The 18,631-nt window shown below is 34.5% G+C and overlaps 1 protein-coding gene across 1 annotated transcript in view; it reads left to right on the top strand.

Moving 5' to 3' along the window:
* LOC148649153 (uncharacterized) overlaps nucleotides 1–5,789 on the top strand; it is a 37,529-nt gene extending 31,740 nt beyond the window's left edge. Inside the window, exons 6-8 of the mRNA XM_088606674.1 lie at nucleotides 1,493–1,663; nucleotides 2,555–4,670; nucleotides 4,718–5,789. Coding sequence (XP_088462800.1) covers nucleotides 1,493–1,548 — 56 coding nt within the window. The 3' untranslated portion in view covers nucleotides 1,549–1,663; nucleotides 2,555–4,670; nucleotides 4,718–5,789. The remainder of the gene's footprint in view (nucleotides 1–1,492; nucleotides 1,664–2,554; nucleotides 4,671–4,717) is intronic.
* Nucleotides 5,790–18,631: the final 12,842 nt, after the last annotated feature.

Here is an 18,631-nt window from a genome sequence, read left to right as displayed (position 1 = left end):
CAATAATGGCATGTGGGATTTTCTGCTTACACCAAAGAACGACATGTTGTGCTGCCAAATACATTAAACCTGTATCCAATTTCATTAGGACTCTTATGAAAGTTCTATACTATATATATATATGACAGGGGAGAGAAAACAGTGTTGGCACAATGCCAGTAGACAGCATAAGCGTTTTCTGTTAGAGCTCTGCAAAGTTCACATTGTCCCTGAGTTGAATATGACATCTATCTATCATAACATTCCTGAAAGCAAGACACAGACTAATATTCCTTGTGAGAAAGTGATAATTTCCAAAGGGATTAACTAGGAATGTCAGGATCATTTACGCAGAGCAAATGAATAACATGGGTGAGTTTTTATACTCTGTTTTAAATGAAGTTCCTTTTTGTTGTTTGAGTACCTCAGGTAAAAGGTATTTTCATCAAAACCTTAATGATGTATTTTTAAAAACACAAAAAAATCTAATTTAGCATTTTTATGGGGTAGTACACTGTATAAGAAAACATAATGGCTGCAGCTGCAAAATATTCTTTTTACAGTATGTGCATTTCAGAATTTGTAGTATGTTGGTACTTAGGTGCATTTATGACTGCTTTAACCATGCAAAAGATTCCAGTCCATTAAGTGTTATAGCAGGTCTACACTATAATGGAAGCATTGTCATGCTTGAAACAAGGTACTAAGAGGTTTCATAGGCCCCTGCTTTTAGTCTCTATAAAACCTTTGGTTAGTCTCTTGAAGCTATTCAATTTTGGACCATTCAGAACACAGAATATTGTTAAAGAAGAGTTCACATGCCCAGGATTCCAGGATAGCAACCTGAAATTAAAGTTCCTGTTGCCTGACACACCTTTTTGCTGTTTTTGTGCCCCTTGTCTTGTTTCATTTTATTGTATCCATGATTTAGCTCAGATATCAGGGCAGAAAAAGGCTGAGTCTTTGCCCCAGTAACTCAGAAGAGCTCCCACTGAACAACCTTAAAAACGCTTCTTACAAAAACTGAACTGGCAGCGGTGAGCTCACAGAGTGTTGCGAGGGCATACTGTACACGCTCATATGATCATGTTCCACAATAGCTTGCAAAAGTGGACTTGGTCTCAGTTTAACAAAAACAATAAAAAAAGACACTGGGTATTCATGCAGTGATGGTGGAGAGTCTGGAATGTAGCTATATTGTGTTGGTGGATTGTTCCTGTCTTAATACTATTGGCATTGTGGATATATCTGAGGGAAGTAAACATGCTGATCTACATACTGTAGATTCTTGGACATAACCTTCATTTTGTGGCTCATACATTCAGTACAGAAAGACTGGGGCATGGGGAGGTCCAACAGAAAACACCGAGAGCACTTTTCTGGAGGCCGTGACAAGCCCTAAATGTTTAGTTTTCAGACTTCTCCTGTGCAATGCTAATCAGTTGTTTTTGAAAGAAAACAGGCCTTACTGTATTTGCTCAGCTGAGCATTCTGTGTCTGTGTTTCTACCCAGATTATAGTCCACCAACTGTGCAGCAGACACATGCCTTTGCAGGAGTGAGGAAATAACTGAAGAAAGCAGTCCAGTCTTCCCTGTTGCATCCTGTGGTGCTCATGGACTATGCTGTCGGACAACATCTGCTTACCTCGATGCGGGAGACAGAGGAGTTCATCAGATCTGAAGGTCTTGCTTTGTCAGATGGGACGGAGTGATAGTTTTTTTTTCAAGGATTTGATTTTTCAAGGATTTGAATGCTGTAATTTCTGAAGCATTCTTTTATTGTTACTGCATATACAGTAGGTAAAATTAGACCCTTTTTGCTATGTGCCACATTATTGTGTTAAGACTCACTTTAAGTGGCATAAGGCGCTGTTGTTTTTACTGCAGTACTTCTTATGGATAACTGAGATGTCAGTGATTTGAAGATTTTTGTTTTATATTTTTATCTGAAGTGACACTTCATCCACTTGTATTTAGTCTGATACTGTTTTAATATTGTTTTTTTTGTTATTATGCAGGACATGTTATTAATAATTTAAGCTGGGAGTCACTGATATTGTTTAAGGTGTTCAGAATTTTTCTAGAGGTTTGGAAGACTGGGATAATGTTGTATTTTTTGTAGGATTTTTTGCTCTACTGTTTTTGACTACTGTCTTTTCTTTTCTCCTCTACTATGAGGGACTTTTTTGGTTGATTTACAGTAGTTGTTATCCACAGTGTCAGCTAGATCAGGGGCATCTGTGTTTTACCTCCATATCATGACTTTCTAAGTGTCACAGATTTGACAAGAGGAGGAGATTGGGGTGATGCCTTTTTCTCGATTTTGCATGGTGGGGCTTTCTGTTCTTAATGTTGTTTTGGATGGGAGAAGGTGGGGGGGGGGTGCACTGTAGCTAAGGCTAAGGCTAAGGCTGTCATTTTTGGTGCTATTATGCTGTTTCTCCATTCTTGCTTAATGGATTCTGTGAATACTTCAGCTGTTAATTTAATCTATTCACATTATATATACATGATTCATTATTTATTCCACATTAACATGGAATTTGATGCTTAATGTTTCTTTTTTGTCTGCAGAGAACAAACCAAGGAGTGTCTTAGTTGCATTATGAAGGATGTTTCGATTTTTCAACACCGGGGGAAAGACGGGAGGAACTAAGGAGCCTGGCATATTTGAAAACCAATATTTCGGTTAAAAAAATACTTTTGTTTCAGGTCAAGTTTTTCTAACATTCGAAGCAGATTTTTTTAATCTCCTGGTCAAATACCTGCTAGTACATACTGAGATTTATGTGATTCTCATCTATGAATGCTGACATGAATCAGATACTTGATAGACTTGAAATCAAAGAAGATTGAACGCCCAATCCCTGACATTTAGAGTGCTGAGAAATTGTATGTCTGATCAGTAGAATGTGTCGTACATATATGGTATGTATTTATTATTATTTTATCTTTCACTAGACATAAATCATACTCCAAAATTGACTATTTCTTGCCTCCTAAGCCCTCTTTTGTAGTACACAATGCTAAGCTATTACCCATCAAACTATCAGATCACCATGTCAATTTCTTCATATTTGTGCTAATAAATTCTCATGTGCCCCCTCCTGGCATTTTAATGCCACCCTATTACAAAATGAGAAATTGGACACAGTTTTAGGTCAAATTGGAGGAGATTCTTGATTCCAACAGTCAGCTTCAGTTGTCGACCCTTGTAGTGGATGTGATGGGTAAGGTGTTCTTGTGAACTGCCTGCTGAAGACCCTATGAGGTCAGAAATGATGATAGCAGTGGAGAACAAAATATAGCAGACTACTAAAATAGGCTGTGTGAGAGTAAGAAATTCAGGTTTGTTTAAATTCAGTTGCTTAGACGATTGCTCAAATAACAGTTTATAAGTAAACGCCTACAAGATATTACAACACTCACATTCTATGGAATGTAGTAAAATACTTTATTTGAGCTAATTCTAGTGTATTTGATGTAGATGGTAAAAGGTACCAAAACTAAAGTAATTCAAAAACAAAGAAGTGTGTAGAATGATCACGAGAAAAGAAAAAATAACAGAAACAGAAAAAAGGAAAATGGGCTAGTGAAACAGATTTTAGTAAAAGAAAGTAGTCCTTCCTACAAACACACATAAATAATAAATGGAATTAAATGTGGCTCAAAGATATCTCAGCGCCCAGGGCCTGAACATAGATTTGCTGATTACAGTAAAGCTTAACACTAACAGACACTGTGCCTTAACATTGGCAGTATAACCTGGGAGTCATCAGTAAGCATCACTGAAACAGTCATCTATTACATAAAAAGTACTTCTTCACAGGATGTTCTCCAAAACATATACAGGTAACAGTCGGTTACACCTTAAGTATATTTGTGATAGGAAGGGTCAGGAAGGGGCTGGAACCGTTGAAATGGCATTGCACATATTCTGTGAACTAGTTTAAAATGGATTAGCTAGCGAGCAAATGACGAGTGGGTTTTAGGCATAACAAAAAAAATATTTAGAGACTAAACCCCTCATAATAGCATTCGCAATGATTAGATGAACAACTGAATTCGTGGCGGGGGATTGGACAGAAGGAGTAGAATCACTGCCCTATGGAATAAGTAAGTTTCCTCTAGATTCTTAAATATGTACAGGCCATTGCAATCAAAAATGTCACAGGAGTACGACTATGTCTTCTTGACTAAGGGGAATAGGTAAAGGGCAGAACATCACGCAATAAGGGGAAATTATTCCAAATCGGCGAAAGCTTTTAAAAATTTGGGGAAGTGACAAGAAAATGACTAACTTTCCTCAAAATGTCCAGTGAGTTTACAGTAATTGGATGCATTCGAAGGGGGACAGTCCTGCCTTGTGGAGAAAAAAAACAAAATATCCTGAAGTCTAGTGGGTTTAATTAACACCTCCTCAATTGGAAGTGATTCTCCCTCAGTACAATAAAAGTGTGCATGCCTTTTTTTTTCCTTTAAAATTGAGAATTGCCCTTTTTATACCTCTCAGTTTGGAATTGGCAATTGCTAGTCAACTGGTTTCTGATCAGGACTAAAGAAGATTCAGCCTGAGCACTAAATGAGATTTTTTAATGGTCACATGGGAACCCTAAAAACCTGATTTTCAGCATACAATTCAATTGTGGAAGAGGGGGTGTTCATAATTGAGTTTACTTAGAGAATTAAGGTTGGCTCTTATACAAATTTGACTGCTCATTTTTAAGAAATATCAAGAAGCACTGGTATACAGTACCTTTTCTTAAGTACAATGTACACTTTTATTTTATAGATCATAATTTAATGTATTTCTTCTGCTCCTAAAATGCTTGCACATTTTCCAAATTTGCCATCATAATCTCTATGACAGAATACATTAATTATAGCAGTCAGTTGATCTTCTTTCTTCACAACATCTCTGATTAAAATTTCACACATTACAATGATGTGCTTCATCGCTACAAGCTGTGAAATTTACTCAGCAGTCAATGAGTTTTGATTTTATTCTTGGGAGATTCGTAGAGCATAAAAAAGTTGACTTATGATCTACGACAGCAGAATCAAAGCCTTAAGTGCTTGAGGAAATGCTTTAATTACATGCAAATGGTAATATATCTTAGCAACATATTCATTAAAATATTGTGTAAATGAAGGAACAACAAAGCAATAACTTCTCTCCTGATACGCTGGTTCAAATTTCATATTTGCGAAGTTTAATTAAGCAATAGATTATGTTTTGAAGGGAGTGTTCAATTTAATGAATCCCTTGAGTAGACTGATAAACACTAAAATAGAATCAAAGCATTCATCTATTTAATGGATGTGAAAATTAGGGATGTAAATGGTCTTGGACCTTTTTTCAGTGCTCATGGGAATGTAAGATAAAGAAGATATTTATATAACAAGCATTATACATATATTTTTAAATATATCAACTCTGTATCACACACTGTCTCAACATCTTAAGGACTAAACCTGGAACTCAAAACAAAAATGGAAGAAGAAAGTTCAATTATATGTGACACACAATTTATAGTAAGAGCTTAGAAAGAAGGTCTCTTTTAACTTCTTATATATGCACAAAATAAAAACTTTTACCGAAAAAATACCGAAATATACGTTCCCTATTAAGAGGCAATATTTACTGCTTCATCGATTATTAAATGCAAATTCTATTTTGGTGTATTTAACAAAATAAAGGTTTGTCTACAGCTGCTAAACACATCATCCCCTTTGTAACATACTGTATATTATCTTTTTTTAGAATACAGAGAATAAAAACCCTTTGGAATAAAGAGTATGATGATAAGATGTGGTTCTAAAATTCTTTTGATGCTTAATATGTTTCTTCAGACTGCATTTATATTATGTGCTAAATTTGTTAATAGATATTTCAAGGGAGGTCTACTGATTTTCACCAAAACCTTCATTACCCAGACCTTCATTAGTATGTAAATACAGTAAATGTTATTCATAGCTTGCAATCAGTAACTAATTGAACACACCACCAAAAAACAGACAGATTAGTCCTTTATCTGATGCTGGACTGGGACATGTCATCATTGTGTTGGAAAAGCAATTTGCATGAAGGGGCTCTTCAAGAAAACATTGACTAGAGAACAGCATTAGCATCAGCAGTTGAGCAGTTGTCGACCAGCACTTGGGACCTGCCCAGACTCACTGTACCAATAAACACATCATAGAGCAAAGAATTACATTCAGTAGTGTCAAAAGTAATTCATTGTAAACCTGTAGATCAACTGTACGGCCTCCAAATAACAAAAAAAGATATAAAACATATAAAAGGCATATATTTTTACATAACTGTGAAAAGGTTCCAAAATATTTTTTACAGCATCATGACAATAAAGTTTCTAAGAAATCCTTATTAGCCTGAGGGAACTATCAACGTGAGTTCAATTAACACCTTCAAACAACATGATATAAACAGATTTTTTTTATAACATGCATCATTTAAATGGTGAGAATGACTGCAACCTAACACCTGGCATTACAGCATCATCAGTGGACCTGCAATACTTTGAAAATACTTTGCACACATTTTTTAATTAGAAAGGTGACCTGAGTCTGAAGCCAAATGGGAAAATGCTCTTCCTGGTATTTGTCAAGGGCTTCCTGACACCGGACATACAGTATGTAGCCTGTTTTTGTGTACCAAAGTACTTTACCTTTTGCCCAGATCATCATCACTGCACCCAGGAAAATCACCTGTGGGAAGCGATTTGCAATCCCAGTATCTCTCTAGTATAAAATTATTTGTGTTTACAATGTCTGATTTCTTCTCATCAGTCTCTAAGCATAACAAATACTGTACCTGCAGTGCTGAATAAATCGGTAGCGACACTGTCATCCAGAGGGATCGGCATTTGGAATTTCAAGGATGAAAATGAGGATGATCTCAGCGACCAGTTTCATTTTGCCTGCCAAGTGGTATTGGTTGAACCCTATGCACTTTTAAGATATACCACCATGCATCTAGAAAGACTTAAAACACCATTGATCAGTTTATTTTTTTTCAATTGTCTAACGACGAGGCAAAGAAATCATTGGACATTTCATATTAGTATATCTTTTTTCATCTTGAACAACAAGGTATAACACTTCATAGAGAGCTGTGACTCACACAGTGTTGCACATATACTGATGCCATAGAGGTAATGTTATAACATAACTTGATGAGATAAGAAACATATAAGGTACAAGGATGAGTAAGATAACTGATTCGAAATATTATATTTTCTGTGCCTTATATGATGTCATTGATGTGATTGGAGGGGAGTCCCCATTACCTGTAAAGCGCTTTGAGTGGAGTGTCCCGAAAAAGCGCTATATAAGTGTAAGCAATTATTATTATTATTATTATTCATATGTGTCCAGTTAGGGATAAAAACTCAATTTTTATATATACTGTAGATACAGTACTGTATATTCTTGATATTAATATTAGAGAATAATATATTCTTGGAAATCTTATAAAATTGGAAAGATGCTTTGAATTGAACATTTTATTTGATTACCTAGCAGTAATCTAGAGCTTGCAAACTGCTATATTGAAGTTACAGCATATCTTCTTCAATATATCTCCTTCTTCTGTGGAGTTGAGCTGGAGCACAGCACGAGTTTGGCAACTTAAATATGAATATGTAAATATGAAAATCAATCTCTTTTGTCAGTTTATAACAACAATAATTTGTTTGGCGATTGCAGTAATAAACCACTCTTAGAACAGCTAAATGTTCCCAGTCACCATACTGGGGCAACTTCTTATCTGGAAGAAAGAGTAACACCTACTGGTCCACCACCATTACAGCAGCAAGTTGACTTTCCATAAAGGTCTCCCATTCCATTCTGAACTAGGACCAACATTGGTTAATCTTTCCTGATGAAATCAGGTTACAAGGTGCAAATATTACTGTCCGTTTAAAACATTCTGTGCCTGATATGAATAGTACTGTTAATAACCTCCAATTTATAATTACTGGAAATTATCCAATGATCCTCTCAGAGAAACAAAGGAACTAACAGTGTATAATACAGTGTATGAACAACCTATTGCATCAGAATCTGTCTTCTCAAAAGGGTGAAAATACACAGAACCTATTGATTATTTATTCTTTATAAAAAAGAAACTCTAGAAAGGACTGTTTTTATTATATCAAGTAAACAGCACAAAACACAGCAAACTTCCTGCAGTGCAGGATACAATGCTCTGCCCTTTTTGTGTTTTTCTTGACCTGTTCAAGTCTCTAATTTCTTCAATGAAATTCGGAGCATTGCTCTGGACAATCTGATTCATTATTGGCAGTCTTTGAAAGGCTCGTTCCCTCTTCAGACATGTTCTGCCACATTTCTTTTTAGTGTTTCTGCTTTGAATCATTGTCTTTTTGTAATTTAAATTTAGTACCAATGATCCTGATTCCAGATGGCAATACATGATGAGGCTAAATTTGTTTCTGGCATTCAGCTGTCATAGTTCTGTCGATTTGCACTAAATTTTTTATAATATTCTTAGACATGAAACCTCACATTTGTACAATAACTATTTTTTCCACACACATACACAGACATATATAGACAGAAAACCAAAGCAACCATTGATACAGTATGTAGTTAGAGATGTGATTACTGTAATTATTTGGTGTTGTTTTTTTTAAATATGTAGGATATTGTTCCCTGTGTAATTCTATATACTGTATACTGTATATATCATGTTTTCTTTAATGTCCTGAAAAATATATAAATAGAGAACCATAAATGGTTTATTTAATATAGCATGTAACAATCAATATAACCAAAACTACTGCAACAATTTGTCTACATAAAAATAATTTTTAACATTATGCAACAAAACTAAATAAAATGATGTTTGTCAATGGTAATTAAAGGGTTCTTTATCTTCTGATGACGAGATAAGAACTAAACAGGTACTTAGCTCAAAATAAGCAGATTTAATAGGATAAGAAAGTTGGCATTTTTATTTGAAAGCATATGAAGATTATGTCTGTCAGTTTCCTTTTAATGGATTGCTTTATTCTTTTTTTCTTTCAAGCTACATACAGTATAAGAAACAAGTTATTTACTGGCTTAAAGTAAGCTGAATAAAGTAAGAGGAATGAAATGAATAAATTACTTTCAATCATATTAATTTTAGTTTAATTTCATTTTAAATTGTCTCCTTACTTTAAATTAGAATATAGGTTTATAAAAATAGCCTCAAGTGACCTAATGCCCTTTCTCTCAAAATATGTTGAAGGAGAGCTGTTTGGCATTACAATGAAGGAAAGAAAAAATGAAGAATGAAGAAAATTAAAAACAAAATGAAAAATGAATCTTACAGACTGCACAAATCCACAAGAATCTGTAAAGGATATTGAACATTTCTGACTATCTTTTTAAAAGTATATCTTTATCTTTTTGGTGTCTAATACTAATGGAAAAGGGATTGTTCTTTTTAAAGGTCTAATGTAGAGTATGACAGATTCCTTTATTTCAGACCTTTAAACTTTTAACTCACCAGTTCCAATGGTATTGAATTTTTTTTATCATTTTTCAGTTTTCTACAGTTTCTTCATTGTCCTTTTGATTTTCCTGAGCAAAGGGTGCCTTAATTAGTTGTCAGTATCAATTTCAAAATGTCTATTATAACCTGTTATGCTTCAGGAATAAAAAAAATATCTTCATAACCCATTTTCATCCAAGAGAAAGATAAGTGGTCATCAGTGCAGATTTTTTTTCAAGAGAACTTTGGTTGTCTTTTCTGTGAGACTTTTTTTCCAAAAGATCTTTCAGATATTTCAGATTTTGTATTACTAGTAGTAATAATAATACGTTATCATACTGTTGTTGTCTCACTATTTGATGTATTTTTAAGTGAAGTGCTTAAAAATATTTTAGGTTAATTGTTCAAAATACAACTCTATTAATTTCTAATCCTTTTTGTATATATTTAAATTAAAAACAGTAACAGTACTTACGAATGACCTCTTAGCTGACCTTTTAAGATATTAAAAGTTTACAAATGGATAAGCCGAATCCAAAAAGAGATTTACCATTATCTTAACATGCTGGTAGGTCTCATTAAAGACAAATCTATGAACATAATTGTCAGAGCATTTTAAATAATTATAGTTAGGTCTTGAAAATGAGATAGTAGATAATATAAGTTGTTAGAAGCTGACACGTTCATACACAAAGTATTACTCAATTAATAGAGGTATTGGTGGTTCATTGGGATAATGGAGTTGGTATAATTGAATTGGTCCGATTCTCAGCCAGTGCATTGCTGCTATCATTCTTAAGGCAGTAGTATGGTGAATAAAGCTCTGGACTGCTGGGTCTGGGGTTAATATTTCAGGTGCTGCTGTTGTTGAGGCCATTTATCCCATTAAGCACATTTGGAAGTTAGTAGCTACAGTAATTGATTCAAGGGTATCATCCAGATGTTTCTAGAATAAAGCCAGGATAATATAGCTTGGCTGTTTATTTCATGCTCCCACAGCCTTTGGGTAAAATCTTTCACAGCTTTAAAAACTCTAAAAATTAAATACTCGAAAAATTTCACCACACTAATTGCTCCAGTAATTGCTCCTGCTGTATGAATGGATATTCTTAGGGTCATCATTCAAAACAGAATTTGTTCTCATTTTACTTATAGGGTAAAATTAATGATTATGTTTCATATTCCTTTTAAAACCCAAGACTGAAAGCATCTTGCCACTTTATCAACAAAATAATAATTCTCCATTTGGAGATTTTTGGGGAGCTTGGAGATTTTTTTGAAGATTTATTTTGCTAAACACAACCCTCAAAGATTGTTATTCATACTTCCTTATTTCAGCTATTCAAGCTTAAACATATAGATATTATAACCTGTGGAGCAACAAAGGGTGTTGTATGATACATGAAAAACAATGGAATCAAATAAAGGAGTACTATTGCATTCAATAGAGAGTATTTGACCTGCAAATTAAAGATGTAAAGACATAGGATAAAGGATGGTAATTAAAAGATCTACAAAACATCAGGTATTACCTTAGACTGTGTAGTAATGGTTTGGTATTCTGCATTAAGTGGGATTAATTGTCTCTTAACCAGCATTATTAAATGTGATTGAAGAAAAATAAAAAAGAAATATAATTGCTACCTTAGATAATGGTGATGGGGATGCCCATATTACACAGAGAAAAACACATTAAAAAAAATCATCAATTAAATATTATGAATACTTTTAATGAAATATACACCTACTAAGTGAGCTCAGTAAAAATAATTGCAACACATTTTGAGTAACCCTGTTATGAACAATGCATTTTGAATATTCAATGAGAAAGGAACTACAATTTGAGCCAGACTGCATTTTAGATTTAGATTTACTGTAGATGAATTTTCTGCTACTGTCATTGGTAGATATATTACTGTGAAAAGAGTTATTACCTCAATTCTGAATAAAATAAAATTTACCACAGAAAACCATATAACAGTGTCTTAGAAATTTAGCAAACCTCTATATACATACAGTATATAGATGCCAGAACACATTTACTTTCAGTTTCAGCTCTTTGACTTATATTACTTCTGTTGTTACAAAATATATAGAATTAAGTGAATAGTTCTTCAGATACAAAACGTGAATAAATGCACCCAGTGTTAAAAAAAGACTTCAGACTTTAAAAAAACAAAGTGACCAGGAATTTTGCTTTTTAATTTTATTTTGCTTTTGAGAGATAAACGCCTTGGGCAGTTTGTCTTTAAATTTATCATTTCAACATAAACATCCTGCCATTTTTGTCCATCTATTTTCCTTTTTAGAACAATGCAAATAACACTATAAACATATGTTTCCCATTTTTAAGAAGATGCTTTCAGAAAATATACAACTACAGTAGGGGTTTAGGCAGACATTAAAAAACACAAATTCTGATCTTTGTATCCTTCCATCTACTGCATCTCAATGTTATGACAACCATTCTCAGCCCCATTTGGCATCTCACCTTCTTTGTCCTAAAGGGGAATTATTGAAAACAGAATTCCCCAAGCTAGCCAGTGGTGATGTCAGTACTCAAGCATGTCCTAAAGCTCTGCATGCCTCAGGTACCTTCATAGTGCAGACACATAGCAAAGAGACACTGGGGAACTCTCTAATTGGCTACGTGCTCAACAGCTTCGGGGTAGCTCAGTGTGAACACAACCCACAGTTATGAAGGTAGACGGCTGTTCACAACTGAGCATTTTTCGGGATGAATGCAAGGTGCGTATTTTGTATGTACAGTAAGAAAGGCTGAAGCAATAGTGCAATTGGACACTTGTGGAAAATGCAATGAGTTGTTGAGAGAAAGCATAACCAGTTATCTCTGCTCTGAAGTTACAGGGGAACTTATGCTGACTGAACATACTAAGATCACAGCCTTACTTTGCCAAAAGGTAGATCTATTTACTTGTAGTGCCACTCAGTCCAAATCAGCTTTATCAGAGTGAACTTTTAACACACAGAGTATAACAAGAGTTATATCCCCTTTTTATCACATTTAAAAAAATGCTAAAATTGCAAAAATAAGGCTGTTATGTTTTTCTTTCTACAGTACTATTTATTTCATTTTCTTCTATAAGCTTCACCAGTACATTAAAATACATGGGGATATAATTAGCATTCGTAAACATGAAACATGTCTTCAATAATTTAAAAGAGAGCCATTTCATATTGTACATTTAGGATAAAATTGAAACCTATAACACAAAGAGCCACCTGAGGAATAGATTTTTGTATAAGATGATACAGCAGGTGAGGACTCTACATGGCAACCCTTAAAAGGAACAGATAACCAAGAAGAAATAAAAGATTTCACAGACTTGCTACTAAATTCATGTTACATTTGATTCAACTACAATATATTCTACAATTTTACAGTACAGTATATTGAAATCTCTCAAAAGAGAATTTATCTGTCAGTCTAAGGTGATTTCTTAGATTTCTGTATTGGTTATTCTACTGTACAATAATGTATGACTAGTTTAGAGTTACTGTATAACCTAGCATGCAGTCTTTGCTTTGTATAAACATATTTCTCTATGTTTCTGAAAAGAATCATAATATTTATGATATTGACATATGTGTTTTTCCATGTTTACTAGCTACGATGAAGATTATGCCAAACTGTACATCAAGTTTATTAAAAAGGGCATATAGTTTTTCAATGACAGTAATAATTAATTATGGTACACTATAATAGAAAACTGAGAGAGGAACTGTTGAATGCTAGCAGAAGTAATGGCAGTTTTGTGTTATAAAAGTTTGTCACATGACCTGGTTGTGTTTGCCACAGTTCTCTCTGGGGATTATCTGTGGCAAATCTATAATGCTTTTTAAAGAGAATCTGCAAAAGTTTCCCAAAATACTGGGCAAACAAAACAAGCTCTTGAAAGACGATCTATGATAGTTTGTTAACAGTTTGTAACATTCATGTGCTTTTTAATTTTTTGCACTGATTTGAATGTGTTTCGTGAATATGGGACTACCCTTGTCTCTTATTAATAAATCATGCATTTTCAGCGCATAGAGTGAAATAAAGGAATATAACAAAATACAGTCTTTACTGAAGCTCTACTTTGTCTGTTTCCTAAGAATAAACATTAGAAGATTTAAAAATGAGTTGATTGTTTTGGAAGTTTCAGAAGTGCTTCATCCAGTAAAAAAGTTTGTCTGTAGCACAGGTTGAGTCCTATAGTCCAGATGTCATTGGCACATATCTGGACTATGTTATTAGCCAACTGTGACAGGACCTGCCTAACATTAAAGCACAGCTGGATGAAAGCCAGGGAGGTTGAGTTGGCTTGTGCCAGTTAAGCTATGCACAGTTTGTTGCACAATCACCACTGACTTATCTGTTGTCCGTGAGTTGGCAGGGCTGTCAGTGAGAGGTGAGATCTAACTCCTCCAACTGATTTGAGATCTGATATGGCCACTTCAGGCTTTACAGTGTATTGTAAGAAGCAGATGGCTCTGATGTGCACCTTTCGGAGTAAAGTGTATTCCATCTTCATCGGCTCTGATGTGCACCTTTCGGAGTAAAGTGTATTCCATCTTCATCCTTCCCTGGTTGATGTGAGGGTAATGATAAATTTATTTGGTTAGCTTTCTTTATTAATAAAAGAAAATAATAAAACGCTATAAAAATAAAATAAAATAAAATAAACAAATAAAATACATTAATGAAATCAGAAGCTTATGTACTGTATTTCTCCCGATTGCATCATGAATGATACTGTTAGCATCCATATTGTACTTAGAAGTTTGTGTGCCTATAGAGGGAGGTGACTGGCTTCAGGGCTGTGGTTTGTTCAGAGTCACAGTGGAGGAGCTTTCAGAAAGGCACGCAAAAAAGAAAAGATTGGAATATATTTTCTCTTGAATACAAAAAGCTTGAAATATGTAATTTAGATGACCCAAGGTAATTTTCTTCAAACGCAACTTAAGGGACTTGTCAGTGTCCTGCTTTTCGTGAGATCCGTACATTTTGATCATTTTAAAGATAAAACGTCTTTCTTACCTTGATTAAAGTTCAATGGAAGCAAAACAGAAGGTCCCCCTGGTTTTCCTTTTGAAGCCTCATGCAAGACCTGATGATTGTTCCTACCAAACACGTTTAAGACATGAAGAAAAATAAAAGCACCTCCAGAAGAAAAAACTTAATGAGGGAGAACTAATAGAATCTATATCACATCAGTAAGGGTTTTGACTTGAAAGTTTTATCGATCTCATCTACTTTCTAGTTATTTGCGGTGAAGATTTATGAAACAGTGCTCAAAGCTATTGATGTAAAATCATATTCCTGAACATTAATTTCTTTCATTACTGTACCAATGATTTGAGACAAGGAATTGTGTTTCCTGAAATAACTGCCCAACAGACTCAAGTCCTTAAACTCTTTGATGTATCTATTACAGGACTACTTGGCATGTATGTATTGTATTGCTGGGTCTTGTTAAAACCTGCTCCTTAAAAGAAAGAGAACAAGAACAAGAAGGACAATATATTGTCCTTCTTGAACAAGATATTGGGAGTGGCAAAACAAGACTGTGAACATTTTAAAATAAAGCACTTAAACTCCCTCTTAATTGTAGCATTTTCTCTTCGTGTTATCTCTATTTTGTGTATCTTTGTAGTAAGAGCACTATAAATGAATTTTGAATTAAGCTTTAAATCATATTCTTCATAAAAGCTTCATAACATTTTGCTTTTCAATTAAATTTGAAATTACATATACCACCAAATAATCATTTTAAAAAAACAAGGATGGTAATATGACAAAACAAATAATATTTTGACAAATGCATCCACCCAGCTACAATTTTTTATTTAAATTTTTTTACAGCCTAAATACAAATTATTGCCTTACCAGCTGCATAAACTCATCTGTACTGATAATGTATTTCTCCTGACATTGATGTATGTAATATGCCAGGACTGTTCTTTTTGATGCCATGTAGGAATTCTTAACATTCATTATCAGAACTCGACACATATGAAATTGAGAAGATAAAGATATAATCCCAAAACATCTCCCTCAAAAAGAAAAAACCCTGAGGTTTACTAATGTGCATTAGTGTTGTTTTACACCAGACTTTTCCTGTTATCACTATTAAAAACAAAAACTGCGTATTTACAATTTCTGGTGTTTTTGCTCTGCTTTGTGTTATAGACACAGCTGGTAGGTTGATATTATTAGTCTTTGGTTTCATTGTTATTTCACGGCAAGGAGACAGATACAACTAGTTTTGTTCCTTACACTCACTTTTTTGTGTATATAGGTTTTGATAGTTATTATAGACGTGAATGTACAATCCCATAGAAAGTGCATCAAATAATGTACATGGCTCCATATAGCTCAAAAGTACAGTAAACATGATGTTTGATATTAAACTGACAAATCCCAGATTGTCACCATTCAGTCTATTAATTGATACAAGTTAAGACCAGAATGAAGGAAATCAGTACAGCTTTTGTTGTTGTATCCACATGGTTTCAGATTTAAAAAAGGCAGTCTGTAATCTTGATGAAAATAATGTAATTTTAATATACCTTGAGTGCTGATGAGTTACATACTAAGCATCACTACACATTCAGTTAAGTGCAGAATAATGAACAAAAGACCACAAAATACTGCATTTTGTATACAAACTTTTACTAAATGCATCTAAGGGTGTGAATTTGTAAAATGCAATGATATATAAATTGCATGATCAGCCAAATGGAACTAAATGTAATTAAGACCCACATGAGGTTAATTTGGTCAATAATGACATTAAATAAGTAAATGGAAATAGTTTCTTTTCTAAATAGCAATTCATTAAACTACAGATATTAAAATAAGATACTATGAAATTACATGAAGCATATACACATTAACAGTCATTAGTAATAACTTCATGTTTCTGTCTTAGCAAGGTTTTGTAAGAATGTCACAAGGTGATATTTAATGCTGAATATCATTAATCATCATTTCTATAACCTTTTAACCAATTCCAATATTTTCTGTTCTCTGTAATGCTTGTGTACACATTTTCATTTTTTTCCCATAACAGTTATTCAGGGTCTTTGGCTTTAAAAACGGGGGAAAATGCTAATCTATCCATTAGTTAGCATTAATGTGGATAATATAAATACAATTTTTTTAAAAAAGGAATTGGTATGGAATTCTTTTCTTGTCCCAATGTAGGTTTGCCTTGCAAGGGAAAAGGAATCATAATGTTTTTTGGAAAACCTCTCTGTCAGAGTGGCCTTTTCCTTCAGCAATAATCCTTTCCTGTATTTACTGTATTTTTATGTACTCCTTAAACAAATTCACTGTTTGATTCCTTCTGTAATTCAACGGATGAGCATTTTAAAAAAGTAATGTTAACTTTAAAGGTTTTAAAATGAATTTAAACAGACAAAGAATATGCTACAACTCGTCACAGTAAATACCAGCTTTTTAATGAGACAACTTCAATAAAACAACATAATATTATGCTTATTTTAATTCTGTGCATGTTTTTCACTTCACACAAAACCTTTTAGAACTCCTATTGTTTCTTAAATAGACAAGGAGGAACAATACTCTGCTAACTAAATGCTGGTGACTGTTCAGAGCTTATGGACATAGCCAATATGAGCTATAGGTAAAATTATTGTATGAAGTAAAAAGAAGGCTTAATATATACTTATCAACTAAGAAACCAATCACTTATCACTGCAACAAATTCATAAAGTTACCGGGACAATGTTTATCTTGTAGTAATTCAATTGACATTTTGGTGAACAATCATCCTTCCGTTTTCTAACTGGATTATCCAATCCAGGGTTGCGGTGGAGCTGAACCCCATCCTGGCAAGCAATGGCCTCAAGGCAGGATACCCACTGGATGGGATGCCAGTCCATTGCAGGGCACACTCACACACTCACACCAGGGCCAATTTTCCTAGAGGCCAGTTAGTCTATGGTCTGTACAGTGTGTCACTGGACTGTGGGAGGAAATCAGATCACCCAGAGGAAACCTACTGTATACACAGGGAGAACGTACAAGCTCCATGTCAATAGCACTACAGGAATTGAATTCAGGGCTCCAGCATTTCAAGGCAGCAATGTTAACAACTGATGTGTCCTTTTTTAACAAACATAAAATAGATGAATTCATTGTGTTGATTAACATTTTGCCATCAAAAGTGTTGATCAGTAGGGTTCATACTGTGAAAGCTACAGGTTAGAGGAATGCGTGGCTAATATTGACAGCAATACAAGATGTATCTGTGATGCACCCAGTTGCAAATGCTGTCCCATTCATTTTACAGAACCTAGGCCTATTCACTGGTCTTTGAGCCCCAGGTGTCACCCCCTGTACAGCCTCATTCTACAAATGTTCAGACGTGTGGAAAGTATGGTACTCATGGCATAGAATATCATAAATGGTGCCCTATTGGAGTGTTGTTCTGTCAGGATATACAGTACTGAACTAACTTGCACAAGTCAGGCCTTGATGAATGTAATGCTGTGCATTTCAGGTTGTCATTCAGTCAAGTTCTGTCCATATAATTACATTTAGACCTCCTCATTAATTGCTCTATACTTCTGCACCACACTCATTGACATTCATCAGGGTGGTCTATACAAAACCTTGATTCATCTTTTAAATGAGCATGGCTCCACTGCTGGGGAATACCTCTGAGGTGTTGCTTTTGAGTCAATGAACATCAGTGAGCACTGGGCCCCTTTGTGGCTGCCTGTAAAAGAGGACTGTAAAAGAAGACTGTGCAGCTGCCTCTTCACAGTTGAACTGCTGAAGCACAGGTTTGTGGGACCTGGCATGTCTGATATAGTGGGACTGGCAGTGTGAAAACAATCATGAAGATGATGAAAGATGATGTCCTTTTCCTGGTAAGATGTTGTGACTTGCAGACTCCCACATCATGGCCTTATTGACAGTCTTTCTGGCTCTGTCCCACCCCAGATAGTGAGAGAGAGTGCTGACATAGGCGAGGCCTATGCAGCAAACTCACTCAGCTCACCTCACTCAAATCATTCATGATCAATTCATTAAAAATATGCCATAAACTTTTAATAAACATCCCAAGCCTGTATGCTTTATTGTTTTAAAAGCA

The sequence above is a fragment of the Lepisosteus platostomus genome, chromosome 14, assembly GCF_059453375.1.
Source record: "Lepisosteus platostomus isolate fLepPlt1 chromosome 14, fLepPlt1.hap1, whole genome shotgun sequence".
Classification (NCBI taxonomy): Eukaryota; Metazoa; Chordata; class Actinopteri; order Semionotiformes; family Lepisosteidae; genus Lepisosteus; species Lepisosteus platostomus.
Note: the sequence above shows the minus strand (reverse complement) of the source record. Positions and strands in the feature narration are given on the sequence as shown.